Source organism: Verticillium alfalfae, genomic scaffold (assembly GCF_000150825.1).
Source record: "Verticillium alfalfae VaMs.102 supercont1.6 genomic scaffold, whole genome shotgun sequence".
Classification (NCBI taxonomy): Eukaryota; Fungi; Ascomycota; class Sordariomycetes; order Glomerellales; family Plectosphaerellaceae; genus Verticillium; species Verticillium alfalfae.
In genome coordinates, this window is record NW_003315033.1 from 1,666,969 (window position 1) to 1,692,988 (window position 26,020).

General features: G+C 56.7%; 10 protein-coding genes and 1 non-coding gene across 11 annotated transcripts in view; 5 read left to right on the plus strand and 6 right to left on the minus strand.

The window, feature by feature from the left end:
• The window catches only part of VDBG_05618 (calcium-transporting ATPase), a gene marked incomplete at both ends in the record, with an annotated part of 4,362 nt that extends 3,657 nt beyond the window's left edge, over positions 1-705 (plus strand). Inside the window, one exon of the mRNA XM_003004459.1 lies at positions 28-705. Within this exon, the coding sequence (XP_003004505.1) occupies positions 28-705 (678 nt within the window). The remainder of the gene's footprint in view (positions 1-27) is intronic.
• A 2,417-nt stretch (positions 706-3,122) lies between these two features.
• On the minus strand, positions 3,123-3,843 carry VDBG_05619 (predicted protein; the record flags this gene model as incomplete). Its single annotated transcript, XM_003004460.1, has 2 exons — positions 3,123-3,304; positions 3,396-3,843. 2 exons carry the CDS (start codon positions 3,841-3,843, stop codon positions 3,123-3,125), a joined length of 630 nt encoding a protein of 209 aa, XP_003004506.1.
• A 1,398-nt stretch (positions 3,844-5,241) lies between these two features.
• VDBG_05620 (beta-glucosidase A) lies at positions 5,242-6,841 on the minus strand (the record flags this gene model as incomplete). The annotated part of the gene is made up of 2 exons (XM_003004461.1): positions 5,242-5,390; positions 5,470-6,841. The coding sequence occupies 2 exons, from the start codon at positions 6,839-6,841 to the stop codon at positions 5,242-5,244; spliced, it is 1,521 nt and encodes a 506-aa protein (XP_003004507.1).
• A 296-nt stretch (positions 6,842-7,137) lies between these two features.
• Positions 7,138-8,973, minus strand: VDBG_05621 (conserved hypothetical protein; the record flags this gene model as incomplete). Its single annotated transcript, XM_003004462.1, has 1 exon — positions 7,138-8,973. One exon carries the CDS (start codon positions 8,971-8,973, stop codon positions 7,138-7,140), a length of 1,836 nt encoding a protein of 611 aa, XP_003004508.1.
• A 620-nt stretch (positions 8,974-9,593) lies between these two features.
• Positions 9,594-11,445, minus strand: VDBG_05622 (maltose permease MAL61; the record flags this gene model as incomplete). Its single annotated transcript, XM_003004463.1, has 5 exons — positions 9,594-9,993; positions 10,052-10,659; positions 10,730-10,917; positions 10,980-11,155; positions 11,216-11,445. The coding sequence occupies 5 exons, from the start codon at positions 11,443-11,445 to the stop codon at positions 9,594-9,596; spliced, it is 1,602 nt and encodes a 533-aa protein (XP_003004509.1).
• Positions 11,446-12,327: 882 nt separating this feature from the next.
• On the minus strand, positions 12,328-13,852 carry VDBG_05623 (predicted protein; the record flags this gene model as incomplete). Its single annotated transcript, XM_003004464.1, has 3 exons — positions 12,328-12,386; positions 12,743-13,648; positions 13,714-13,852. 3 exons carry the CDS (start codon positions 13,850-13,852, stop codon positions 12,328-12,330), a joined length of 1,104 nt encoding a protein of 367 aa, XP_003004510.1.
• Positions 13,853-14,363: 511 nt separating this feature from the next.
• VDBG_15119 lies at positions 14,364-14,438 on the plus strand. The gene has a single exon. It is a non-coding gene; the product is annotated as a tRNA-Val (tRNA).
• A 253-nt stretch (positions 14,439-14,691) lies between these two features.
• VDBG_05624 (fructose-bisphosphate aldolase) lies at positions 14,692-15,658 on the plus strand (the record flags this gene model as incomplete). Its single annotated transcript, XM_003004465.1, has 3 exons — positions 14,692-14,780; positions 14,828-15,207; positions 15,267-15,658. The coding sequence occupies 3 exons, from the start codon at positions 14,692-14,694 to the stop codon at positions 15,656-15,658; spliced, it is 861 nt and encodes a 286-aa protein (XP_003004511.1).
• A 418-nt stretch (positions 15,659-16,076) lies between these two features.
• Positions 16,077-18,803, plus strand: VDBG_05625 (HET domain-containing protein; the record flags this gene model as incomplete). Its single annotated transcript, XM_003004466.1, has 2 exons — positions 16,077-17,110; positions 17,162-18,803. 2 exons carry the CDS (start codon positions 16,167-16,169, stop codon positions 18,696-18,698), a joined length of 2,481 nt encoding a protein of 826 aa, XP_003004512.1.
• Positions 18,804-19,284: 481 nt separating this feature from the next.
• On the plus strand, positions 19,285-20,606 carry VDBG_05626 (conserved hypothetical protein; the record flags this gene model as incomplete). The annotated part of the gene is made up of 2 exons (XM_003004467.1): positions 19,285-19,474; positions 19,534-20,606. 2 exons carry the CDS (start codon positions 19,285-19,287, stop codon positions 20,604-20,606), a joined length of 1,263 nt encoding a protein of 420 aa, XP_003004513.1.
• A 257-nt stretch (positions 20,607-20,863) lies between these two features.
• Positions 20,864-23,014, minus strand: VDBG_05627 (sugar transporter STL1; the record flags this gene model as incomplete). Its single annotated transcript, XM_003004468.1, has 7 exons — positions 20,864-21,580; positions 21,741-21,827; positions 21,880-22,091; positions 22,153-22,552; positions 22,605-22,613; positions 22,681-22,742; positions 22,801-23,014. The coding sequence occupies 7 exons, from the start codon at positions 22,895-22,897 to the stop codon at positions 20,864-20,866; spliced, it is 1,584 nt and encodes a 527-aa protein (XP_003004514.1).
• Between the last annotated feature and the right edge of the window lie 3,006 nt (positions 23,015-26,020).

The window sequence follows — 26,020 nt, forward strand, 5'->3', positions numbered from 1 at the left end:
ATCGACAACGAGCTGAACATCTTTGAGGGTCTGTCGCGCAACCGCCTCTTCTTGGTCATGTTTGCCATCATGGTGGGCGGCCAGGTTCTCATCGTTTTCGTCGGCAGCGACGCCTTTGTCGTGGTACCCCTGACCGGACCCCAATGGGGCATCTCGCTTGTGCTCGGCTTCCTCTCGATCCCGATTGGTGTTCTGATCCGTCTGTTCCCCGACTCGATCGTCCGTACGTGCGCCCACTGGGTGGACAGGCACATGCCCAGGATCCCGATGCCCAAGTTCCTCAAGCGCAAGAAGAACAAGTCGGACGAGGAGACACAAAACGGCGTCGGCACAGCGTTCCAGGGTATCCGCGACGATCTGCTCTTCCTCAAGCGAATCCGCGGCGGCCGCATCTACCTTGTTGGCGATGCCATCGTACACCCTGTGGAGGCGGTCCGACGCACGCGCAGCCGCAGCAGGACGGGTGGCTCCAATTCAGAAGACGAACGGTCGTCCATGTCGCCGATGCGATCCGCCATGGGATCGGCTGTCGGTATGCCTGGCATTATCGCTGCCAGCATTGGCGGCCTGTCCCCGATTGAGCGCCAGCCGTCGACGTCCTCGGGCATGAACGACTCGACGCCACTGCAGGAGGAAAAGGGTCGCCGGGACAGCGACGAGAAGTGGACCGGACCAGCGCAGCCGCAGCCAGTGGACAAGGCGTAAGAGTGATTGCCATTGGGGTGGTGAGAGGGTGAGAAGGTGACGTGGTGCCACCGCTTCGTTCGTGTGTACATTTTCAGTGGCTTGTATGAAAGTGAAACTGCAAGTTTCGGCCACGGGAACAGGTAACTTTGCTTGTAATAGTAACACATTTACTCCTCATTCACTTTTTTTTTCTTTCCTGTGTCACTTTCCACTCTTTGGTTTTTTCTTTTTCCTTCGTTTTGCTTCAGCAGCAGAAGCAGCAAGTCCGATACCAAACTCCGGGTTTCGTCCTTCGGCACAACACACATCATGAGCGCAGGTTCTGCATCAAGTAGCTACAACGGTGACAGGGGGAGGGACGGGGGAAAATGTAACAACCCACCCGCCTTGAAAATGGATAGACAATTGATTTTTCTCGGAAAAGCTGGCTCATTTGTTTGGGAGCGTTTCATGAGCGGAGATCGTGATGTTGTATGACTTCATCAGGTTGCAGTCGGTGTCACTTGCACAGGCACGTGTGCACGATGATCTTTCGTCGCTGCCAGGCTCTGATGAAAGACGTTGGGCTCTTGTCTGGACTGTCATTAGGGTGTTGGGATTTGCTCTCACGTCACTGGCTCGAGTAGGGGCACCAGGCTTTCTGCCCTTGTTGCTGGGCGGTTCCTCGTGATGACAGACGAGCGCGCTGGCGGCCCGGCCTTGCTGGGGATGTGATTTAGAGGGGTGAAGCTGGGCTCTGTGGAAAAAGGGGGTGGGCGCCTCTGTGCGCGGGTGTTGTTGATCTGTGCGTGGACCTGGCTGAGCACGTCCCTGCTGCCGCTGGCTGGTCGGTTCGGTTGCGGAAGGGAGTTTGTCCCATTCGTGCATGGTGCTAGTTTATCGTACATGCCAGCGTGCGGTATTCCGCTGGCCTCTTGGTCCTCGCGTTCTACTTGGGTCAGGCAGCTTGGACGTACGGGGAGTTTCGCTAGTGCCGAGGCGGCATTTCCAGAGGCTGGTGGGAAACAATTGGGGGGGGGGGGGGCCCAGCTGAGGTGAAGGAAAGGGGGGCCAGGGTCTGAGGCGCAGAAGGGAGAAACAGACTGTGGTGGTGGTGGGGACTCGTGCGTTCCTGAGGGTGGTGGGCTTGGCCTTTTCTGGTGGGGGAGGGGCTTTTGGGGGCTTGGACAGTAGAAACGGCGGGCGGCGACGCGGAAACATTCTGGAGTCTGCATTTCGAGGTCGCAAACATACACCCCGGAGACTCCATCGCGCATGGCAGGTGAGTGCCGAAAGGTCGGTCACTGGACTTTTTGACGAAAAAGGACGCGCCAAGGGGGCCGTCGTGCTGGTTTGGGAAGGATGGTCAGGGGGTGCTGGGTCCTCAGGCGGAGACTAGGTGGCGATCTTGGAGGCATTCAAGGTACCTCAGCGACTTGAGGCAGGCACCTAAGGTAAGGCAGGCCAAGAGGCAAGCAAGGCAAGGCAGGAGGCAGTGTGGGACGGGAAGAGAGATTCAGATGGCAGACGACATTGGCTGAAGCCGTGGCAGAAGCATTGGCGCCGCCTCTGGATCTGAAACGGAGGGAGGCCCCCATCAGCGTTCAAGGCGTGGGCCTGGTGTCGAGTCAAGGACGGATGCGGAGTGGATAGGCCCAGGGCGACTGCCGCTGTGCTCGAGACCTGGATCAGGGGTTCAAGGGGCCGGGGTCCCTTGGCCTCAGGGCTCCAGTGCACTGCAGACCACTACATAGCCAAACAAACGCACGCCGCAGAGCCTCGGGCAGCGCGAGCGCGACGCGGACCCCTGCAGATCACCCCGCAGATCGTGCGTCACTGGCGCCGGGTGCCGACGTCCCACGCCTTCCCAAGTGTCCCAAACGGCGCATACTCTCTTCTCGTGCCTCGCCGTTTAAAGATAGCCAGGCCCTCTCCTACCCCCCCCCTTCCCTCCTTCCCACATTCCTGTGCTAGGTTTGGAAGGAGACTCTATTGTTTGCGAGGAATTCTCGACGACTTCCTGATTCGACCGATTGAGAGCTGGACTTTCCTTTCGGGTGGCTTGTGAACCGAACCTGCCTCTCCTTTTTTTTCCTATTGATATTGAGAAGCCCTTGTCTCCTTCTTCGCACCATCCGTTTCTCTCCCTCCCCCCCCATTATCATCTTTTCCCTGGCGGCGAACGTAGTATTGGATTTGGGTCCCTCGTTTTGAACCCTCGACTCGGATTCACGTCCCTCACCTTCGCTCACTCACTCCATCACGCGACGTGATCTCACACGTCAGACGAGACCTCACACGTCAGACGAGACCTCACACATCAGACGGCATCTCACACATCAGACGGCATCTCACACATCAGACCCGTCTCAAGCATCAGACAGCATCTCATTGAATCAGTATTGCAACACCACCATCTCGAACATTGACGACAGGGCGGCACATTATCATCACCGTCAAGACACGGCAGCATTATACCCAAAATCTTTCACACGCATCCCGCTTTTCATCATGGCCGATTTCTTCAACGACCTCCTGTCGGCATGCGTGCCCACGCCCACCCTCCTCCCTTTCTCCGTGCCGACGAGAAGAACATCGCCGCTCCTCGACGCTATCACCCCAGCCCACATCCGTCGATCTTGACGAGCGACCAACAATCACACCCACGAGCTCAGACAGTCCCTCCTCAACACCATCAAGGCCAGCAGACGATGATGCCACCGACGAACCTTCAATCCCCGGCCTCACAGCCTCCTCAGAGCTCCCTCTCCCCACGTCCCTGACGACTTCAGAAACCGGCATCCCCTCGGACCTGCCTTCAGCCATCACCCGCCCGCCAACGACCCTGCTCTCCTCCATCCGCGCAGGCCCCTCGGCGTCGACCTCCTCAGAAGAGGAGCTCATCGTCGCGCCCCCACAGCCCACGACCCTCGTCGTCGCCGCACCGACGACCACCCTCCCGCTCGCCATCCCGCCGCCCGCGTCCACCTCGTCGCTGGCCCCCCTGCCCACGGCCGAGGAGGCCAACACGGGCTCTTCCGGCAGCGGCGCCCTCATGCCGGCGCTGCCCATCTCGCTCGGCCTCGTCGCCGGCGTGCTGACCATTGGCGGCCTCATTGGCTGGGCGTACCGCAAGGGCAGGGGCCCGTTTGCCGGCCGCGCGCGGAGGCGCGCCATGATGGAGAAGGAGGACATGGAGGACGGGGAGATTGATCGGCAGCAAAGGCAGAAGTGGGATCCTCGGGTCAGCAGGATGGGCGGGCATGCTGTCAACTTCTAGACGCTCTGCATTTTTAGACGTGTTGGATATAGGCGAGTGGACGGGCAGCTTCCGGCTGCGGTTACATAAAAAATGAATACCCCTTTATAATTTTCATGCCTTGGGCACTTTTCTGGACGCATACGAGATGTGGGAGCTATGTGTAGAGGCATTCCCGAGTTTGTGGACGCCTTGCAAGACGGGAAAAGAAGCAACCGACAACGAGAGGATGTTTGCGTGCGAGCAAAGACAAGAACACGAACAGTGCCTTGGCCAAAGGAGGAGGGCCTACGTTGCCAACACAAAACGTCTGCAGTTTGATGATGGCTACTTTCGATTTGAACCCCATGAGCCTTGGTCTGCAGTAGAGCGCTGCTCTTACTTAGTCACGCTCCATCTCCCCACGGCGCAAGCCAGCGAGTCAAGTCCATGTTCCGAGACCAGCGCCCCTCCTCCTCCTCCTCCACTTCCCGAAATATAGCGTGGGTTGGCAGGTAGTGCAATTTTGTCTGGCGAAGTTGTACACCTGGATTTCGCTAGATTACAAGCTGTAATATTCCGGCCACTGCCAAACTACTGCATTGATCACGATTGGGTACGGGCAGCCTGCCTCGCTCACGAAGGACCATATTCGTGGCTGAGATGGAGTCTCGCAGGGCAAGCTGCGCCGATCTGCGACATTACTCTCTGTCTCGTGGCCTGGCCATAGATACTGTCCGCTTGTTGAAGCACTGAAAGCGTATGCAGTTGGGGATCGCGGCGCGACGGGAGGCCAGATCAAGGACCGGATTGCGAGAAGACTGCGGGCACGGCGAGATGCCCAGTTGGGTGTCGAAATGACTGACTACAACGACGACGATGATCCGCACAAGCCTTGTCATGAGAAACGACAGAATCAGGTCTGCTCGGAGGCTTGGGCCATTCCGGGTCGGTGTTGAAGGTGCCTGGATTGTGGCCGATTATGACTACGAAATTTACGCCGTCAGCGACTGACAAGCACAACTCGGGTGTATGATGTACAGGACACGTTGCGCTCTTTGTGAAATAAGTATGACTAGGTACTTGGGGATTTTGCTGAGGGTGAAGAGAAAAATTGTGTTCCATCTATACACTGCCCTGGCAAATCATTCACCAGGATGTAAAATCATGCGCTACCGTGCCAGCTAGATGCGACCTTGAGGATTGCTGCTCGGCAGAAAGCCTAGGCGGCGAGAATGGGACATTAGAGACGATGACAGCGTGAGTAAAGAACAAGAAAAACGAGAAGACAATGCACAAGTACATGCGATAGAAATAGACAAATACAATTTTTTCCATCACGACGCCTTGAGTCCATTCGATACTCGCCCCCTTCGTCGTTCCATGGTCTCACGGAGGTAGAAAGCAGACTGCTTCGGCGTGCGGACAAGGGTGTCGAAATCGACATGCGTGATGCCGAAACGGTGCGCATAACCCGCGGACCACTCTGTCGAGTTTCGCAATTAGCATGATTTGCATGACACAACCTACCCACATGGGATCTGAAGTCGGGAGATCACACTCACCGAGATTATCCATCAGGCTCCAGGCCGTGTAGCTCTTGACAACGACGCCGTCCTCATAGATGGCTTTGGAGACAGAGTTGAGATACATCGCGATGTACCGGACTCGGAAGTCATCCTTGACGGCTTGTTCGACCGGCAGCTTCTCCTCGTCCGGACAGACGGTCCCGTTCTCGGTGATGTAGATCGGCCTGCTGTAGCGCGTCCAGATCCACCTCAACAGCTTGCGGAACTGCTCCGGCGCAGCCCGCAGCCAGAACACGCCGGAGAGCGGGCCAATGTCCTCGCCGGCCGAATTGAAGTGCAGTTCCTCGACGTTTCCGTTGAAGTTGTCCGGCGCCGGCGCCGCGTCCCGCGCGCGCGCATAGCGCGACGAGTAGTGGTTCAGCCCGAAGAACGTGTTGAGAGGGGCAGTGCGCCGGACAAGACGTCTCTGCTCGGGCGTGAAGTCAGGGAGGCGGGATCCGAGCTGGGCGCGCATCGCGATGGGGTAGTCGGCGCCGAGGAAGACGGGATCCGCCACCCAGCCCAGGTAGAATTCCATGCGGCGCTGCGACGCCATGCGATCGGCTTCGCTGGCCGGGTCGAAGGGCTCCGCGTACTCGGCGTTGAGCGTGATGGAGATCTCCCCGTGCTGCTGGTCCTTGAACTCTGAAGCGTACGCCTCGACGGCGCTGGCGTGGGCGACGATCATGCTGTGCACCACCCGCCAGGGCTCCCTCGTTGTGTCGAAGCCACCGGCCTCGTTGTGGCCCGGTGCGAAGACGCCCATGTGGTACCCCATGATGCTGAAGATGTAGGGCTCGTTGAAGGTGATCCACCTCCCAACACGGTCGCCGAAGCGCGCGTAGCAGACGCGAGCATAGCTCTCAAAGTCCCTTTGGAACTCGTCCGTGTTGAGAAGGCCGCCATAGCGCTTCTCGAGCTCGAGAGGCAGGTCCCAGTGGAACAGCGTCACGATGGGTTTGATCTTGTGCGCGAGGAGGCAGTCGATGAGACGATTATAAAAGTCGACACCCTTCTCGTTGACGGGGTCCCTACGGCCTCCGAGGGGGATGATACGCGGCCAGCTGATCGAGAACCGGTAGCTGTCGACGCCGTAGGACTTCATCAGAGCGACATCTTGCTCGAAGCGGTTGTAGTGGTCGCATGTGACATCGCCGTTTGTCCCGCTGCTCCTGCTGGGCTCCTGATGGGTGAAGTCATCCCAGATGGAAAGCCCTTTGTCGTCTTGATATGCACCTCCTTCGATCTGGTACGCAGCCGTGGCCGTCCCATACTCGAAATCTCGGGGCAGGGGCTCCTCAGAGATGTCCGCGGGGCTGTGGGCAGCAGCCGAGGAATGGGCTTTTATCTCTTCGTTTCCGAGTGACATGCTGTTGGCGTCGAGAGAGAGAGAGTACTCTGACACCAAGAGATCAAGAGGCGGACCACCCAGTTCTTTATGGATAGGAAGACGTTGCAACGGAATACTGCAGGACGAGAGCATTCGTCCGATTGAATGTAAGAGTGACGAATGCCAATAGCACCATTGTTTCGTAACTCATCAAGCTGCCCACGGCTTGACTTTAGTGCCGTGTATTCTCGGAGGTCCAGCCTTCGATTCTCGACGCCTTGGCAGGTATCGATGGGGTCGACGGAAAATAGCGGATAATAGACTGGCCGGAACTATCACCCGCGCTCTTTTCCCACCTGGTCAGCTGCCTTGCTGTCCAGCATGGCTAGAATGTGGGGGAACAGTTCCGCATACTTTGTAGCGTCCCTCGATAGAGTCGAAGCTAGCCCAAGGGGCTGGTGTGCCAGAAGCTCAAGGATGGATGCCCCAACAATGCGGATTTTATCCGCGCAAGCCTCGCCGTTCAGCCGAAGCACCTCCAAGCCGGAAGTGTGGATGACAAAGAGAATGTCTCTCGTGATTCGAATGGTCTCCTCTATCACGGCATGGCGTCGGAAAGGTGCCTCGGGCTGTGGCACGGTTGCCGCACTATGAGACACAGACGTGTTCGAGTCGAGAGTCCCTACATGGCTCGATGGTGAGCCGTTGACCATGCTCGGGATGTCCGCCGCGTACAAACCCGCTGGTGAGCAGGCGGAGGCGATGGACACCGCAGGCATGTCCAAGCAGTCAAGCCTGGGGCTCCGGAATAGCGAAGGGTACTTTCGCAGACAAACCATCTTCAGGGCTTGATACGTGATCTGCAGGTTGCTCCGCTGTATGCGAAGGGCCAAAGGAACCTCGGCTCGCACTTCATCCGCGGCGCGAAACCTGAAGCTATGGACTGTGGCGTCGAATGCGTCATGGAAACCAAGGACGAACGGCAGACCCTCCAAGCACGTCTGGAATCTGTAGTACGCAGCTGACAGACACCTGAAATTCTGATCAATACGTGTGACGAAATGGCTTTCTGGCATGGGATTCCCGGCAGCTTCGTCATCATGAGCAAGCAGTTCTTCCGAGGCGCGCCACAGATCGTGATTCGCATTGAAGCCACTGGAAAGTCCAAATTCCTGCTCCAGACCGTCGGACGTGGTCATGGAAACTCTGTCCTGGTCGCCGAGATCTGCGGGATAAGCCGGGGGGATCACACGTTGGAACAGAGTCCTACTGAGGCCGATCACGCGTCGTCCCGAAACAGCAGCCGACTTATCCGACGAATACAGCAGCCAGAATGCACGACGGCACATTTGAGCCTCGATATACTCCATCGCGTCGTAGGATCGCTCGTCGAACAATCTCATGGACAAAGCAAGCCGGATGGCCTCTCCCATGATATACCAGGACACATCGGACCTGCCGGCTGTATACTGCCATGCCGCGTGTAGATGGCGAATGAACACCGAGGAGCTGTTTGGCTTTTCGATGTCAGCCACGGCATACGAGTCCAGACTTGATTTTGAAGCTTGGAAGAACGCTTCCGAGATGGCCCAGTTCGCGCCTGAAACGGATGGAGGGAGAACTGCCAGCGTGTAGGCACACACGGCTGCCAGCAGCGAAAATGCTCTGTCGCTCCAAATGCCACCCTCTTGTGGTTGCCACCGCATCGCGTCAAGAGCTCGGTCGGCGTCTGGCCGGTACAGGACGGGGAAGATGGGATAGATGTTGGCATAAAAGAGCTCGAGAGTGGCCCCGATGTACGTCACAGCGTCGCTCGACCGTACGCCAGCGGCTTGCAAACGCTGCCACAGAGTCCGCGATTGAAAGTGATCATCGGCGGCGCAGACAGCCGGCGGGCTCTCATCGAGACACGACGTCTGCGCCGCGGGACCTTCGCCTGGACTTGCTCGTTCGTCATCCGGGTCGACATCATTATGAAACCCGTCGCCATTGTTGTCTTCGGGTCCCTGTGCAAGCGGTTCGAGATGACGGACGGGCGGGGGACAGCGACGAGGGCCAGACTGATCAACCTCGGCGAGGGGAGACGATGGCAGTTCCGCGGCAGCCTGGTTAGGCACGTCCACGGATCTGTCCGACGATCGCAGCTGTCGCGTCTTCCTCCCTCGTTTCATGATCTGTCGCCGCGTCTCGCATACTCGCCCAGCTTGCTCGCAGTTGGTGCATGCCGGCTTCTTCGCATCGCACTGCAGGACAGGGCGCTCAGCCAAAATCCACACCAATCGGGGTACGGGATTCGGTATTGGAATACCTTAATCTTTCTTCCGCAGCAAAAATCGCAGCTGGTCGTCATGCGCTGTCGCCCGGGCCGTGTCAGCCGCGCAGGAACAGGCTGGAGCTCTGCCATTCTGTCCGTTGCGAGCGATGGTTACATGAGATGTCGGTTGAGTGACACGGAAAAAAGCGAGCACGGAATTTTGGGACATGCAAGGAGGATCAGTGCCCACTTTAAGTGCCCAGCAGCAAGCAAGGTTTCGCTGTGAAAGGACCAACAGGATGAATGAAACGATTTTCTCCGAACAGCTAAGATACCTAGATAGGCTAAGGGTAGGTGAGTCGTATAGACCTTTGGGTGGGTGAACAAGATCTGCCCCCCTTCTTTAGACGGATGGCTACTTGTAATGACAACCGCATCAGATCCAAATCCACAGGCTAGACTACCTAGACCACCTAGTTTACCGACGAGGATTGGCCCGCGTCCAATATGCTCAGCCCTCCTTGGCCCACGCTTCAGCTACGCGTCGCCCGTCGCAGCGGTGTCCTCCGCCTCATAGGACACGGCCATGGCCCTGAATTTCCGCGCCGGCGTCCGGGTCTGGAACAGCTCGTTGATGCGGCCGTACGTGATGTCCTTGGTCTCGGGTATCTCGAAGAACGAGACGACAAAGCCAACGACGCAGAACCCGGCGAATACTAGCCCGATCTTGCCACCCAAGTTGCCCTGGTCTGCGTTGAACATGTACGGCACGACAAAGTTAAAAGCCCACATCATGAATGCGTTGACCGCGAAGCCCAATCCGAGCGTCTTGGCGCGCAGTCTGGTCGCCGGTATCTCGGCTGCCACGATGGGATAGGCTGTGCCTGTGCCGAGATTGCTGCAGCATGCGGCCAGGACGAGCGCGACGCCGATGAACCTGACAGATCATGTCAGCTAGGCCTTCCGATCATGTAGTGAGAAAATTGTCTTCTTACCTGAGCGCCTGTGCATCGCGAGGCCAGAAGCCGGCAATGCCCATGCCAACGAAGAGAGCCCCGGCACAGACAAAGCTCACGAGGATGGCAGCTCGCCGGCCGACCTTGGCGATGACGAACCACGAGATGAACGTGCAGGCCATACTGGCGCCGACGCCGGCTTGGTTGATGGTGAGCGACATGGTCGGGGACATGCCCGCCATGATAAAAAAGTAGGTCGAGTTGGCGATGAGGGAGACGCCAATCAGCTGCTGCAGCGTGTTCAGGACCGCAACGATGCGCGTACGCCTGAGGTCGGTGCCTTTGAAGCAGTCGGCGAACGTCGCAGCCTCTCCGTCCGGTGTCGTCTCTTGGTCGGATGTGGCCAGAATCACAGAGATGCGCTCATCGACAGATGCGTGTGGAGTGAGTTTCTGGATCGCTTTGCGTGCCTGCTCGGTCTTGCCACAGTTTGCTAGGTAGACGGGACTCTCGGGGACGAGGACCGCTACGAGAACAGCGTAGCCGGAAAACGCCCATTGCGAGGCAAATGGGATCTTCAACGCCGAAGAATCCATGACTGTGACGCGAGAGAAGACCACGGAGATGGCCATCATTTGTCCGACGGTCTGGAACACGAAAGAATAAGAGCCCGCTCTTTACCGCGCATGCAGGGTGAAGCACCGATTTCATACTCACAATGAAGAAAGCGTAGAAGCCAAGAAGGACAGTCCGAAGTCTCGGAGGCGAGATCTCGGAGACGTACGTCTGGCAGGTGGACATCAAGATGCCCATGCCGAGGCCTATGACGAACTTTCCAGCGAGCAACACGCCACGTCTAGAGTCCACGCCTCCAACATCGGATGCTACGTAGACCAGTGCAGTGCCTGCAGGTTGTTTCGTCAGCTCGACTTTCTCTTGCACTGCCTGCCTGATGGCCAGAACTCACCGACAGATGAGACGAGCCCGCCTACGGCAAACATGATCTTGCGGCCAAATCTATCCATGACAACGCCGTTGCTTGCAGCGCCAATCATGATTCCAATGGCATTGAAGCCCTGCCAGAGACCCTGCCAGAGCGCCGGTAGAATCATCTGGTCTCCGAAAGGGGACCCAAAGGTCATGCTGGCAGAGACCATTGCTGTTAGTTGGAATTCCGTAAGCTGTGGATGGCGTTGAACTTACGAAAACATGGGAAGCGCCGTGATGGCGCCTTGCACAAGAATATCGTACCCAAAAAGAAACGAACCGCAATTGGCCAAAAAGGCAAACATAATGACGCGAGGGTTCTCCTTCATGGATGTCCATAGGGTTGTCTCGCCTTCAGCGACCTGCTCTATCACGAGAGCATTTTCCGTGTGCTCAGCATCGAGTTTGTGGCTCATGACAGCGGATGATTTAGGATTCGCAGCCATATCGCCGTGCTTGATAGCAAGATGTCGTAATCAGATAGTCAATTGGGGAGAGGATTGGAGGAATAACAATACGGCCAGGAAGCTATGGCACACGGAGGCGATGTGCTTTTGTAAATGCCGTCGCGCGAGGTAGGCGTTCGCTGTGTATTCGACGAGGCCCGCAGCTTCAGGCTAGGAGGCTTCATCCCCATGGGGTACGCCCCAGAATCGGGGTACTCTAGTCAGTCCTTCGCAAGCGTGCAAGTAGATCCAAGTACCAGGTTTCGCCTGCTCAACGACTGAGGTGGGCACCCGATCCCGATGTGGTTAATTTTCCGACACATTCGAGCGGTGCGCAACGGACGGAGAATACTTTGATTGGCTCAGTTGCAGTCTAAGGTTCCGTGGATCATGAATATTGAACAGAACGCATAAGCTACATCGCTTGCTTGAAATATATGCGACCAGGCCATTCGCTGTATAGTTGCAGTAAAGTCGACTTTGGTTTGCGATGTACCTATCATCGTCCCGACACCTCGGCTCCGCAATCAAACCTCAACTCGAGCGCTTAGCGCTCATATCATGCGTGTCATGAGGCAACTGCGGAGCCACGGAACAGGGTTAAGTGGAAGGGCCTGGGACCATGAGAGAGCGTATAAAGGGGACACGAATAGCCAGAATCCATGTGGTTCTAACGCCTACCCGACAATTGACTGCGGATATCATCTACGGAAGACTTTCATTCTGCTGATCCGCTAGCTTTGGCAACAGGACTGCACTAGGAGGATATGGTTAAAACAAAATCTCAAGTTGTCTATTTGTTCTATGGTAAGCATATACTCTACCATTGATGATTAGCCCAGCTGCTTGATAGCATTATATTCCTGGCTAGAAGCCTGTCACCTAAAGGCACCAGCCCTGAAAATCTCGAGACGAACTTCTCCTCTTGCCACGAGAGATGTCTAGAATGAGGTACTACAGAATGGCCAACGCGGAAGTTTTTGGCCTCAAAGCACGCCGGTAAAGATGTAGCTCTAAGACATGAACAGGCATGTCGAAGCTAGAAGAATGTTGGGTCGAATTGCGTCTCTATTTCCCATTGACGAGGTAGCTGCTACCACTGCACGACTCGTAATGCCGCTCGTGTTATGCAGAGTTATGCCCCTTTGGTTCCCATACATCCATCCACATGGGTTAGCGACATAAGTGCCTGACCTCCGACTCCTCCGCCGCCATGGCTTCCCAATGGAACCTGCCATCGCTCGACCCCTGGGCATCATCACCCTGCCTGCCCTCCACGAGGATCTCTATCACTCACCTCCCCACGCATTCGTCTCCAGCAAAGACGGCTGCACCCGCGACCCATTCTCCACGACCCCATCGTCGATGCCCCTCCGCGGCCTCGCCGTCGGCGACAAATCCCCATAGCTCACAGGCACATCCGAATCAGCCCCTTCGTCCCCTGCCTCGGGCGCCCCGAGCAGTGGCCGCACAACACCTTCACGACCAGGAGACGAAAGCCCACGCCGTCTGCCCCGCCACCACCACCCGCCGCGACGCGCCCACCACGCATCCCGCCAGGACTCCGCCCCCCGCGCCACAGCCAGTGAGGCGATCTGCATGGCCGCGACGGCGAGCACGACGGCGAGGCCGAGCGCGGCGTTGCGTCCGAGGGCGTTGCGCCAGGGTTCGGCGCAGGCGGTCTGGCGGTCGAAGCGGACGGCGCAGCGGCCGGGGTCGACATCGCGGGTCGGGAACGGCCAGGGGCGGTCGCGCGTCGAGCGGTAGCCGCAGCAGTCGAGGGCGTCTTGGATGGCGCGGAGGTGCGGGGCGTCTTTGGCCTGGAAGAGGCGCTGCCAGGTTGAGGCGAGGGCGCAGTCGAGGAGGGGGGATGACGCGGTGGTGGACTGCAGCAGGAGCGTCGCGAGGGCCGTCGTCAGGATGGCTTGGAGCGACTGCAGAGCCTGGGGCAGGATGCGCTCGACCGGGGAGCGCGTTGTGCGGGCGGCCTGGAGGAGACGCGGCTGAAAGGCGGTGTTGAGGGCCGCGAGGAGGAGGAGGAGGATGGTCGTCAGGGTCAGGTTGGGGGCGATGGGGAGGGAGAGGTTCGCGCTGGTGATGTGGAGGGTGCTGTTCTTGCTCGTCAGGGATACATCTTCATGGCGGGAGAGTTGGTCCTTCGTGGGAAGACGTACATGGCTGCGCCAAGGAGCAGGAGTGTGAGCTATTGCAGAGAGAACGTCAGTCGGGCTGTTCGTTGGTATTGTAACTTGCAGGAGGTCGCTGTACCAGGGCAAAGGCTACGCCGGGAGGGAACATGGCTCTGACTGTTTGTATCTGTTTGAGGCTGAGCTCTGTAGTTGGTAGCGAGAGCACATTTGGTTTCCCCAAGATGGAACGCGGGGAAGTCCTTTGCTTTCAAGATCATATTGATCTCGAAAGCTTTCATTGCCTGCTTGTGCGATTGCCCATCAGCATCATGCATATGCAGCTCTGCTCACCAGAGCTCTGTGCCGCCTCGGGGACATTGATAGGTTCGGGCTCTGCGGGAGGCCGACCGACCCCGCATGCGATTTCGTTTCTGCTGATCGTTACACGAGGGTGGCGACAAGCGATGAGAGATGTTTGGCGAAGTATTGTGAGGCGTGGAGGGTGTTCTAGAGTGGCTGGCCATTGGTAGCTGTTTTTGGGACGAATGGTTTGGTGTCGATGTGGGAACTGAGTTGATGCTCGTTTATCAGGCAAACGCGATTCTCAGCCGGAAGTGGATGCTTACATCGTGCTATTGGAAGGAAGGTCCCAATAGAAACCGAGTGAATTCAGGCGTAACATTCGGTACTGTTGCTCATACCAATGTCTGGACTACATGGACAGTAAACTGGATCTTGGCATGATACGCGCTGGCTATAGTTCTTCAAATCTGTCTACTTTTCAACATCGGTTCGGTGGTGTAGTTGGTTTATCACGTCAGTCTAACACACTGAAGGTCGGGAGTTCGAGCCTCCCCTGAATCACTTTTGCCATTTTGCAGCAAACGCTGCGCAGTCAATCCATCACATCCATGAGAGACCGGCCTTGGACAATTGTAGCGCATATGCTTCACTTGGAGTGCGCGTTGCCCGGCCGAGCGGAGGCGGTCACATGTTGTGTCGACCAAACTCGAGAGGAAGGCGTAGCGCCCAAACCGACTGCCTTACCTGTGCTATTCACATCTTTGGTCCCTCTGTCATTGCACCTCTCGCTCAAGCCTTTCGCCCGATAGTTGCCATGGATCCATCCCGCGCATCAAGTAATCGAACCCTGCAGATTGTACGAGCTGCGTCTGATGGACATTACGGTGTGCTGGCTGCCATATGGTAGGTGCTTGTCGCTCATCCCGCTACACGCGATTGACCAGACACAGCTACAACATTGAGCATCTTACGGCCCTCGTCCGAGCCGCCGAAGCCAAGCGATCACCCTTGATCTTGCTCTTGTTCCCGTCGACCGTCACCCAGCTCCCGACGCTGGCCTGGGCGGCAGCGGCAGCCGTCAAGTCGGCGACTGTCCCGCTGTCTCTGCACCTTGATCACGCACAGGACGAAGAGCAGATCCGCCATGTCGCGGATCAACTCCCCTTTGACTCCATCATGGTCGACATGAGCCATCACGATCATGCCGAAAATCTAAAGAGGACGAAAAATCTCACGCATATCTGCCACGAGCGCGGCATCGCCGTCGAGGCCGAAAGCGGGCGTATCAACGGTGGCGAAGATGGCATCGCGCACACGGGGAACCTACAAGGTCAGTCGGCGAGGCCTTCACCTCGTTGTCTAACCGTGCCTCTGACTCTTCCGACACAGCGCTCTTCACGTCCCCCGCACAGGTCGAGGACTTTATCGCTGCAGGCGTTGACCTGCTGGCGCCGAGCGTCGGCAATATCCACGGCGACTATGACGCGCGAGGTCCTCAGCTGGACCTGGACCGATTGGCGGCCATAAACAGGCAGATTGCTGGGCGGGTCATCATGGCGCTCCATGGCACGAACGACTTCTCGCCTGATCTTATGCGCAGGTGCATCCAACATGGCGCCGTCAAGTTGAACGTCAACAAATTGCTGCTTGAAGTATGGAGCGCTCACTTGAAGGCCAACGCGCACAAACCATTGACGCAGCTGATGGATGATGGAATGGCTGTGCTGCAGAACGAGGTCGAGCGGTGGATGGACATTTGCGGCAGTGCTGGGAGGGCGTAAAGCCCGCGAACGATGTTTCCACATTACAGCGACGACATCCCGACACGCTCACAACATTGCAGTTTGGGCTCGCCCGGCTCATTGTGATGGCAGTCGTCTTGACCGACAGACAACGCAGCATTTCCTCGTCCCAGACAGCCCTACAGCAGTCAGACGAAACACCCATCATCGTGGGACGAAATAATGCTACCGTCTTCAGACCCCTGATACGATGTGGCGCCTCATACCCTGCATGCGACGCGGGTTATTGGGCCAGACCCGAGCCCCCGTAACACCATCACCGATGTTGACGGCGCTACAAGTCAACCCTGCATGAAAGCTGAAAATTGAGGGGCTACGACGAAGATGATAAAGATATTATCGCGACACTCAGACCTAAGAACTCGCGATACAAGCATCGGACTGCAACCAAGCCTACAATCATCAAACGATGACCAGTCTTTGAAGAGCAAGACAGACCGTTTTTGTCAATGAGATTGATGTGCGTAAATCATCAATAGCCGTCACCATGGATCATCTACCCAACTTCAAGTACAAGTCCGAGCCATATCCCCGCGTGCCGCTGCTCTCCTCACAGCCCTATGATGGCCTTGACTTCGACGGCTACCAGACTCGCCGCGGCTTCCTACTTACCCCTCTTTACAACCGTGACTTTTCGCAAAAACCGCGCGAAGAAACCGCCGATTTTCTCCAGACGTGGCTGTTCTATGGGGCTATTCGCGAATTGCTCACTGTGGATGAGCCCCCGGACCTCAGCCTCTTCATCGAGATGGATGACTACGGGTTCCGCGCCTCGACGCGCCACCTTGAACGGCTCATATCAGCATGGGCCGTCAAGATTGAAGCCCTCGCCAAAAAGTCGGTGGAAGAGTGCCGCGCCCAGCTGACCCGTGTCGGCGTGGCCCTCAACACCATCAACAAGATCTACCACAACCTGCTTATCGTCCCCGATAGCCCGCTGCCTTGGGAGGTGACGCTGTCGTTCGGCGTGCTCGGCTGCACCATGGACCACGCGCTCAAAGACATTTTCAACCTCGGCCGCGGCCGCACTTGGGGGCTTGACAGCCTGGCTGCCACGAGAATGGCTGCCGCTGGCTGGTGTCCTCGCGACGTGGCTGTTGCACAGGAGTTCTTGTCAGAGCTTCCCATGTTCTGTGCGAGCTTCATGGAGAGGCGCACTGTGCCGTTTGATCACTGGAACTGCTCGAGCGCGACGTGCCTCCTCAACAATATTGACGAGAAGACATATGTGACGCAGCATCGCACACAAGGCTGTCGGTGCCACATGGTTGGTGTGGATCAGAGCGAGGTGCATCGGATCATTGAAAAGGGGGGCATTCCGGTCATCTGGATCACGAACTCTGGAGTGGATGCGTACGGATCGCCCATGCTGGACGTCAAGTTGAAGAACGGCGGGCTTGTGATGAACAGCTACATCGCCATCAGCCATGTGTAAGAGCGATGACCCTGTGTCGGTGGTAGCCTCTTGTTAACACTTGGTAGTTGGTCTGATGGACTCGGAAACCCGCACGCGAACACGCTGCCCCTCTGCCAACTGCAGTCCCTCTATGATCGACTCGTCGACATGAGCTGGAACGAGACGCTCCACGTTCTCAACACGACGGGCCAGGACATTGAGTCCAACGGACAGACGGAAAAAAAGATCATCGAGGGCATCGGCAAGGCCTTCAAGTTCATGGCTCCCGGTCTCAAGCGCGTCGTCGATCCGATCCGAGAATACCGCAAGAAACCCCTTGCCATCTGGCTTGATACGCTCTGCGTGCCACTCGGAGGCCACAGTAGAAAATTGGCCATTGCGAACATGGCCAAGATCTACTCTACCGCGCACATGACCATCGTCTTGGACTCGGAGCTGCAAGCTCTCGAGGCCAAGGGTTGTCTCGACGAAGAATTGGCCATGCATATTGGGCTGTCGGGCTGGCAGCGACGGGCGTGGACGTTCCAGGAGGGCGTCCTCTCGACACAGGGGCTACGTTTCCTGTTTAGAGATGGGCCAGCGCAGCTGCCATTGTGGAAGAAGGAAAACCTCGACCAAAGTATCGCCCTGGGCTACACGATGCCAGGCTTCGTCGACGGAATGGAGCGCATGCAGGGCAAAGGCCTCAATCTGATCACCAAGAGGCTCGACGGCAGCCCCCATTATCCCAGGCCAGACGTTCGCAAGAGCCGGCTTGAGGAGATGGAGAGGAACAAGTTCACCTTTGCACTGCAATCGTATACGCTCGAGGAAACGAAGAAATTCTTCATTGGCATGAAGCTCATGTGGAGCGGCACTCACATTTATTCGCACCCCGATGTCCTGGCAACGCGCATCATTGCTATTTGGGAAACGATGCGGTTGCGGGCTACGAGCAAGGAGTCGGACAAGTTCATCTGCTTCGCCATCATGTGTGCGCTCAGCGGCAGTCAACGGCAGCACTTGCCAGCGCTGTTCTCAGAGGATGAGCATGTTCGCATGCGGCGCTGGGTGCAGTTGCAGAGCATTGTGCCATCGGGGCTGCTCTTCATTCCCGGGCAGAGGTACGACGAGCCAGGCTTCCGCTGGATTCCCATGGGCGTGTACCGCGAGCCACTTGTGGACGACGAGTACGCCGAGCGCGAGAGCGAGGCTGAGGGCGGCGCTCTGCTGTTCTCCAAGCCCGGTTGGATCGTGGACGATGCGCCGGTTCGCTGCCTGCAAGACAGAATGTTTGTAGTCTCGGACTCGGTGACAAGCTTGCGATACACCGTTGAGCAGATCGACGCCCCGTCCAAGTCATCATCCTTTGCTCTGGTGCAGGGCGAGGCGATGGCCGTCATACTCATGTGCCGGGTCGGCGAGCGTCCGCCGGAGGAGGGCGACAACATTAAAGAAATAGGCGCGTTGCTGAGAAGTGTCTCGCAGACGCCGTCCCGCATCCGCGGCGACTTTGTCTGCCGCGTTCGGGTTGGATTGTGTATCGAGAGCGAAGGCCAGTCTAGTGCTGTTCCTGTACCTGGAACAACGATTTACGGAAGCCAGAAGTGGATACTTGGGTGATCGTGTGGGCGATTATTGCACTTGTCTGATTTGATGATGAAGGGTAGGGAAGCCTCGAGGCTCAGAAGTTCAGCTACGGCTATGGAATTCAATCGAGTTATCGCGGCCTCCTCTATACTTTAAGTGCCTCGTATAGCCTGGTTATGCCCCGATACACATGGCAAGCACTGGAGTGCCACCCCATCGCACACTTCCAAGTCGAAAAAGGGCACGTTGCGTCGTTCTCGACGCTGGGTCTGTTGCTTGTGTCCAGCCCAGTTCAGCTCATGGTTCAGCTGACGGCGCCGCCACCACCGAAAACCCCTGACCCATGTCTCTAACGCGTCTGCCCTTGGAGCTCGGAACGGGTCGCTCAGAGCTAGTGATTCGGTGGTGAGCGCTAGCTATCATCTGGCCATCTACGACCCTGAGCCGCTGTAAGCGCCTACTGATCGCTGAGTCGTGCGATGTGTCTGCCTGAGATTTTCCAACGACGCGAATGAGCTGAACGTAACCCTTACGTCTCATGCTTAACGGCGGAATTTCACTCTGGCGAGCATCATCAAACAGCAGCTGTTGACGCTGGCTGTCCCGCCTCAAGCTCGCAATGCCGCCTAGGCTGCCTTTGATTGCGTCGCGCGACTTCTCAACAGCGTCGACATCGAATGAGTTTAGAGACCAGTGGACGAGACCTGGAGATGTCTTCAGTGTACTCCTCCTCCTCGGTGGTGAGATCGTCGCTCGCGCCCTGGCTCAACTTGCCGGGCGTGGAGTGGCGCCTGTCACCTTCTCCTTCGGTATGCTCATTGCCCCTTACTTGTTCCGGTCCGTCACAACGGCTCACACCGACATGCAGGATGGGTAGCGTATTCGCTGTCGGCACTGACCTCCGCCGTCGGCGAGAACAAGCTCATGCCCCAGGCGCCAGACTGCCAGTGCATCGTCATGAACGGCAAGACGGGCATACAGATGGAGAACTCGAGTTGGATCATCGGTAGGATGGTGCGCGACTTTGAGACATGGTGCCACCCGGGCACCAGGGCCAAGGAGGAAAGAAAGTCCTCGATGAGCGATGGCTCGAGATCAAGGGCAAGGGACGGCCAAAGCCCCACGCCCCATCGCGGCGGCCTCATCGTCTCCGTCTACCGCCCGAGCACCGAGCGCAAGCCCGGCCTGCCCGAGCCCGACCTCGTATACTGGAGCGGCTTCGTCACCATGGCGCTGCAGCTCGGCCTCGCCGCCGTGCCGCTCGCCTTGTCCGGCCACTGGGGCATCCTCCTTATCACGGCGTGCGGCACGCTGCTCGCGCTGCTGACGGGCCTGCTGCCGCAGTGGCGGCTCGAGAAGTGGGCGTGCCGCATGAGCTCGCGCGATGCCTACGTCCTGACGCGCGGCAACGGCGCCCAGCACGCTATTGTCATCCTCGGCAACGGCCACGGCATGAACCTCGCCGACCTAGCCGCCGGCCAGAACAACCTCGATACGTCGGCCCACCACTGGACGCGGGGCTCCGTGCTCGCCCTCGCCATCCTGTGGATCCTCCTGCTCATCACCGCCGCCGGTATTAGGGACGACACGTGGTTCCTGCTCGGCATTGGGGGCCTGGGCATCCTGCAGAACGTCTTCGTCGCCGGCTGGACGCGCCGCCCGGAGCATTTTGGGGTGCCCCTCGATTTTGTCGAGGCCATCGGCAAGACAAAGGTCATGCGGACACTGTTTGAGGTCGAGGAGCGGTACCCGGGCCTCGGCCGTGTTATGAGGGATGAGTTTTTCCCAGGGGCGCTTCTGCCGGAGGAGACCCTACGCTGGCAAGAGTTCGAGAAGACCAAGGCCGAAGGCTCGAACAGCAGCAACTCTCAGTCTCTGCTTGATGTGTCTAGGCAAGAACCGCCGGTGCCAGTCCAGGACAGCACACGAGGGACGAGTTGATGGGAAAGCAGTTGTTCACATTAGGACCGCATAGTATTCTCTTATGATCAGGTAAAACTTGGCCATCTCTCTATGAAAACGATCTCCTATATGAAATGTGCAAAAAAGGGACCAGGCCTTGGTTAGAAAATAAGGGGTATCTGTGCAGAATGTAAGCGCCTTTGCGCGCGGCAGGGCCATTCCTATCTTCGACTTTCGCCGTCATGGCATAAAACTTTCCCACAGTCTCTCTGCTCCCGTTACCACTATCCTCCAGTCTAGTTCTCGCTGCGCTTGCGCTCGTCGTCCACGCGGTTGAACATGCCGTCGGCGGACCGCGAATCGCTGCCGTCGACCGAGTGGTGCATGTGGCGGCCCTTCTCCTCAGCGTCGTCGTGATCGATCAGAAGCTCGCCGTTCTTGCCATAGCGCCTCGGCTCGTCGTGCGCAATCTTGACGACGGAGAACCAGCCGGCGGCGCCCTTGGCCTTTTGGAAGATGGCGTCCATCTCCTCGAGCGAGCGGAAGGCCGCTTCCGGGTAGAAGAAGTAGACGACGGGCACGATGATGGCGTTGATGACGGCGAAAATGAGGTACGTGTAGTGTCCAATGTCGTTGAAGCTGACAGGCGTGATCATGACGACCATGAAGTTCCAGATCCAGTTGGCCGACGTGCTGAAGCCGTTGGCGGGCGCGCGGATGCGCAGCGGCACAATCTCGGCCGGGTAGAGCCACGTCATGCCGAGCCAGCCGATGGCGAAGAAGGTGTTGAAGATGAAGAGGAACACGATTCCGGTAATTTTGAATGCGGTGCCATCCTGTGAGTTGACGCCCGTCAGGATGGCCATGGTCGCGGCCTGGCCTGCTGCGCCGAAAAGCATGAGCTTGCGGCGACCGACGCGCTCGACGAGCCAGATTGGAGGCAGCGAGGCGAGGAAGTACTCAGTTCCGTTGAGAGCCGCTAGAAGGCGGGACATGAAAGGCGACATGCCGAGCTGTTTCTTGTCAATATTCGTTCGTATACCCTTGTTAGTAACATGAGACTTACTCCGCTGTAAATAACCGCTGCGTAGTACGTGATGAGGTTGATGCCGCTGATCTAGAGCACAGGTCAGCAGCTTTCTTCTGCCAGTTTGAACGGTAGGTTGTACGAACCTGCTGGAACATCTGGTTGACGTAGGCCAGAACAACACGGTGCAAATGGCGGTTCTCGTCGTTGGAAAACAAGTCCTTGAAGGAACCCTGAGATAACGTCAGTGCCTTGTTCAATTTACGTCGGGATGAGTCTACTGACCTTGGACATCTCGGCGACAGTCTCCTTAATGGACGTAAATTCGTTCTCGACAAACTGGTGATCCATGGGAAGATCAGCCAGCGCTGAGATCACCTCCCTTGCATCATGCTCGCGGCCCTTGAGCATGAGCCACCGGGGCGACTCAGGAAGCTTCCAGACAGTGGCAAGAATGAGAATGCAGAAGAAGATCTGAAAGGCCAGAGGGAAACGCCCTGCAAACAAGTGTCAGTACACGACTGCGGGGCATCACTCCTTGAGTAGGAGGGCACTTACAGGCGACACTACCAGCAGCGAAGCTGAACCCAAGGTCAATCCAGTAACTAATCATGATACCAGCGGTGATAAGAGCACCCTCGAACATGACCATCTTCCCGCGTTTGTGGGAGCTTGACGTCTCTGATTGCCACGTGGGCACCGTCGACGTGTTGATGCCGTTGCCGAGACCGGTGATGATGCGACCAACAATCAGGTGAGCAATGCCAAAGGCTGAAGCCTGCAGAGCGGCGCCGACAACCATGATGGCCGTGCCGAGGATGATCATACGCTTGCGACCCAAGGGGTTTCCGATGAAGATGGCAAGGATGGCGCCGAAGAAGCAACCGAGGTTGTAGCTTGCGATCGAGATGCCTTGGTGTGTGGCACGAGTACTCGACTCAGCGGCATTCGTGGCAGTCTATCTTTCATTAGTACGGCCAGAGCTTGGCGCATGGTAAGAAACAACATACATCCGGGTCCTGGAGGCATTTGGTTAGCAAGCTGCGTGGTCACAAGGAACAATTTCCAGCGTTCTAAGTGACTTACAATTTCAGGGAACTGGTCCAAGAAAATCCTCAGCGTCAGTATACCACCCATTACACCTTGATCTGCGAAGGGTTAGCCTTTCTCAAGCAAGCGGAATGTTAGACGTCGAGAGGCGCGTACCATAACCGAACAGCAGAAAGTCCATGCCAGCACAGAAGCCGATCATCCATCCTAGCTTTTTGCCACGTAGGCCGAAGAACTTGTCCCCAATACCCATGGTGTCTGATGGATAAGATTCAATCTTGTGTCGGAAAAACAAAGTCGACAGTAGGATGCGTTTGTGAAAGGCTTGAGGATCGCCAGGTCCACTAGAAACGGTCCACAAGTTAAGAGTAGGACAAGAACAATGAACTCCACGTGCCAACGTTCAGACTGAAGATCAGAGGAGACGCCCAGACTCATATACTTCCAGAGACTCTTGGAGAAGGCTTGTTAGTCCATTTTCCTCATGGGATCGCCCTTCACTCATCACGCTGGATTCTTTCGACTCCAACATCTCAAATGTGGAGCAACACATTAGATGGTCAGTAGACGAATCGTACCAAGACGTCATCGGAAACAATAACACCGCCCTATACCGAGTCAGGTCATCTATGAACCAGCCTCTCACGACGTTGCCCCATCGGTTTTACTCAATTCGGACTCCACAACCTCGTGCAACAAAGCGGCTACAAGGCCCAGTCGGGCAAAATGAACCATTCAGAGACGGCACCAGCGCCCGGAAGGGCTCGAAATCCTGGCAACATCCTTCACCTGGTCGGCATGTCACCCGGAGGAAGTCTTGGCTTGAGAAAAGGCGAAAACATGTCTGCCGATACATTCGTGGTCACGCTCACGTTCGCTCTGCAAGTACTTTCTATCACAGCCAAGGAATGCCTTTTTTGGACGTGCCGGGAGAATGGAAATCCAACGCGGTGGTTGCGAACTCAAGCTTCCAGTTGATGACTGCTGTGCTCTCATCCACAATCCCCGGAAACGGGAATCACGATCCTAAATTTGTCTCCCCTTTCGGACCCATTGAAACCACTTCTGCTCCACGAAGTTGACATCATCAGCCTCCACTGCTTCATTCTTGCGATATTTTCCCACGACGTAGAAAATTTTGAAATTCTCCACGTTGAGACGTGACACGACCAAAATACGGGCGAAGAACGGGCGGTCGGGACGGGGCCAAGACGTCATTGCTTGAGAGGACACCCACTGAGCGGAGGGATGTGCGGGTCAAGCCTCTGCCGCCTTACCAGTCCCCTAGCTTCAAGCCTTAGCCAAGTGCCATGAATCCGGGGAACCGGCCTTGGCCACTTGCAGGCTGATCTTTCTCCTAGGCCTAAACGGGCATCCCGAGCTCGACGTTGGGCATGACCAAGGGCGGGAATGATGGTTCGTGCCATGCGAGCAGAGGGGGGAACCCTCTCGCTGGCTCGTTTTCTGATCTGGCCTGATCGATCTGACCATTTTGGTGTTGTAGTAAAGCCTAGACAAGCAGCGAAATGATCGGGGATACCACAACCTGAGAGCATGCCTCAATCTGGGGTTTGCCTTCAACGGTTTTGGGATCCCGCCACCCGTCCATAGTTTTAAGCTCTCCCGCCTTGGGGAGAGACATGTCTTCTTTCTTAAAAAGGTAATCCGAGCAGGGCGAATACTGTGTTCAAGTGCGTGCTAATCACTCTGCCGTTGCACCACCAGTCATTGGTGATCCTCAGCACCCCACCCACAGGTGCTCTGCATTGGCATCAAAATGGTTGGTACAGAACTCCAAACTGTGTCATTATCGAAGACGCATACAGATGCTAATGACGAGGCCAAACATAGCGGAAATGAGCCCTTTGCGATTGAACGCAAGCTAGGTACTTGATATCTATGCTCTATGCGTCGCGAGCGTTACTCGGTGGTGTTTTAGGATGTGCATACATATCGTACAAAAGGCTCCTTGCCGTCTTGAGCCGTCCATGATGTGAGTTTGCTTTACCTGCTGTCCGCCATTCTCTAGATTCGAACCTTACGCGGGACTGTACAGATGTGCTGTCTCGGTCGCACCAGTAGGGACGTCCTTGTTCCTGGCCCGTATCCTGGAACCATGCCGGTAAAATATGAACGGGACCGGTGCAAACAGCACCGCAACTCCGGGAATTAGCGAACCTCCGCCACCTCCATCAAGTGCCTCAAACATGAAGCTAGTGAACAGGGGAGGAAATGCGCAGCCGAGTGAGCAGACAAATATGTTGGCCGCCACAGCTGACGAAGTCAGATGTTGATAGGTGTCCAGTAGGTAGTTGGTCATCGCAACAAATATGAGCAGAAGACTCGCCGATAGACAAACATCTGCGATCCCAGACACCGACCAGTAATTTGAGCTGCAGACATTAGCCGAGTTCTATTGTACAGAGCACGCCTTTTCTTGTCAAAACGGCACAAAGATTGGCCTACTTGAATTGGCCTGTTTATGCAAACCAGAACATTGCAACCCGAAACCTGACACCGCTGAGCATGGCCATAAGCAGACGGTCTTCTGGTGGTAGCTCTTGTCTGTTCTTGCTTCGGCACATGCGACGCCGCGTATCCAGGGACATTATAACAACACCGAGATCAGCCCCGATTACCGACCCCATCAGGGGGAGCTGGCCAACACCAAGGTTCCACCCACGCATATCCTAGAGAGCGGTGGGGTAGATACTGGAACAAAATATAGTACAATGTGAAGGCAAAGGCCATGTAAATGGCACACGCGGTAGAGATGTGACTGACGAGTAGACACCATGGCCATGTGAGGGCAATCTTGTACATGCCGAGGAGGGAAGGGCTCATGGCCTCCGCGTACAACGTGAAGTTCTCATAGCCGGGGACTTTAGCAGCCTTGATACAGCCGGCCTTTTGCGACTGAATCGTGGACGCATGTCTTGGCCAGCGTCAGCATGGGGATCACTGCGGCGGCCCAAACCCACAACGCCGTGTAGAACGCCCATTGCCAGGCCTTTTTCAGCTCGCAGAACCCAGAAACTATGGACTTGACAGAAGGCCCCACCCAGCTGAAGTGGAAGAAGAAGACAGCAGTGACATTGCCCCTCTCGTTAGGTTCCTACAGATCAACTAGAACGCTTGGGGCGATGCTGATGCTCGCGGCGATGAACGTACTGCCCAAGAAGCGCCCGACAAGCAGAGTAGCAAAGCTGGGAGGAAATGCGCATAGGTATGTGAAGGCCATGTATATCGGAGTCGTGGCAATAAACACGTTTCATCGACCATGGAACTCTGATAATGATGCAAAAAGAAAGACCCGGTGCAAAAGCGTAGGAGAAGACCGTAATTGACAAGTTTGTGACGTATTCAGGAACCCCAG